Raw genomic sequence first — 884 nt, forward strand, 5'->3', positions numbered from 1 at the left:
TTCCTGCTCCCTGGGAGTGCCACGAAGGCTAACTGGCACCTTGGCCCACAGCTTCTGTTTTCTGGGGACCCGGACTAAGCCACCAGCCTGGAGGAAGGGAAGGTTGCTATGTGTTGGGTGTCCCCAAGGTCCTGCCCGGTGCTAGCAGTCTGATAGGTCCGTGGGGGGAGAGGGTAGGAGTGGATGGTACTGCCACATCTAGGGATAGACTCACCTCTGCAGGCCTGGCAGCAGGAGTCAGGCAGAGGCAGGGGCGCAGGGCAGCCGGGCTCAGGGCAGGTGGTGAGGCCGCAGTAGACCTGGCCCTCCTGACAGACAGAGCGAACAGGTGCTGGGAAATGTGCTCTGGTGAGGCCCAGCCCTGGGGCCAGAAGAGCCCCTTTCCTGGGGCAAATGGACTAGAGGGAGCTTCCTCCACAAAGCCCAGCAGCTCAGAGGAGGGGTCCCGTCCCCTCCCCACTACCCCTTCTAGGCCTAGCTTAGAAAGCATCTCCTAGCGTCTCCCTGGACTCTCAGGGCCCCCTGGTGAGGTGGAATTCTCCCCACCTACAGATGGATGCCAGGAGCCTGGAGAGGGCTCTGAGCTGTCTGAAGTTAGAGCTACCATTGGGACAGAATGGACGTGAGGCCAGCCTTAAGCTTTTCCTGCAGAAATCCACATCCTTCTCCCCTGGCCTGGGGCAGGAGGCCCAGCATGGGGGAGGGAGGTGGGGACACCTGGGACTCCTCTTACTGAAAGCCCTGGCTTCCAACCTCAGGATCCAACCTTGGAAGGCAAGACTACAGTAGAAAGTGCCTTCAGGAGCCAGGAGACCAGATGGCCTTTGGTGAGTCACTTTGTCCTCTGGGCCTGAGATTCCCTTCTGTTGAAATGGGGGCATTCC

General features: G+C 60.1%; 1 protein-coding gene and 1 long non-coding RNA gene across 3 annotated transcripts in view; one reads left to right on the plus strand and one right to left on the minus strand.

Moving 5' to 3' along the window:
* The window catches only part of LOC102486234 (uncharacterized), a 32,431-nt gene that overhangs the window by 14,335 nt on the left and 17,212 nt on the right, over window positions 1-884 (plus strand). Inside the window, exon 2 of the long non-coding RNA XR_333379.3 lies at window positions 759-827. This is a non-coding gene — a long non-coding RNA (uncharacterized LOC102486234). The remainder of the gene's footprint in view (window positions 1-758; window positions 828-884) is intronic.
* CHRDL2 (chordin like 2) overlaps window positions 1-884 on the minus strand; it is a 34,934-nt gene that overhangs the window by 11,871 nt on the left and 22,179 nt on the right. For both annotated transcript variants that reach the window (XM_006140994.3, XM_006140995.3), the window contains exon 5: window positions 215-308. In XM_006140994.3, coding sequence (XP_006141056.1) covers window positions 215-308 — 94 coding nt within the window. The remainder of the gene's footprint in view (window positions 1-214; window positions 309-884) is intronic.

This window comes from Tupaia chinensis, unplaced genomic scaffold (assembly GCF_000334495.1).
Source record: "Tupaia chinensis unplaced genomic scaffold, TupChi_1.0 Scaffold000047_1, whole genome shotgun sequence".
NCBI classification, from domain to species: Eukaryota; Metazoa; Chordata; class Mammalia; order Scandentia; family Tupaiidae; genus Tupaia; species Tupaia belangeri.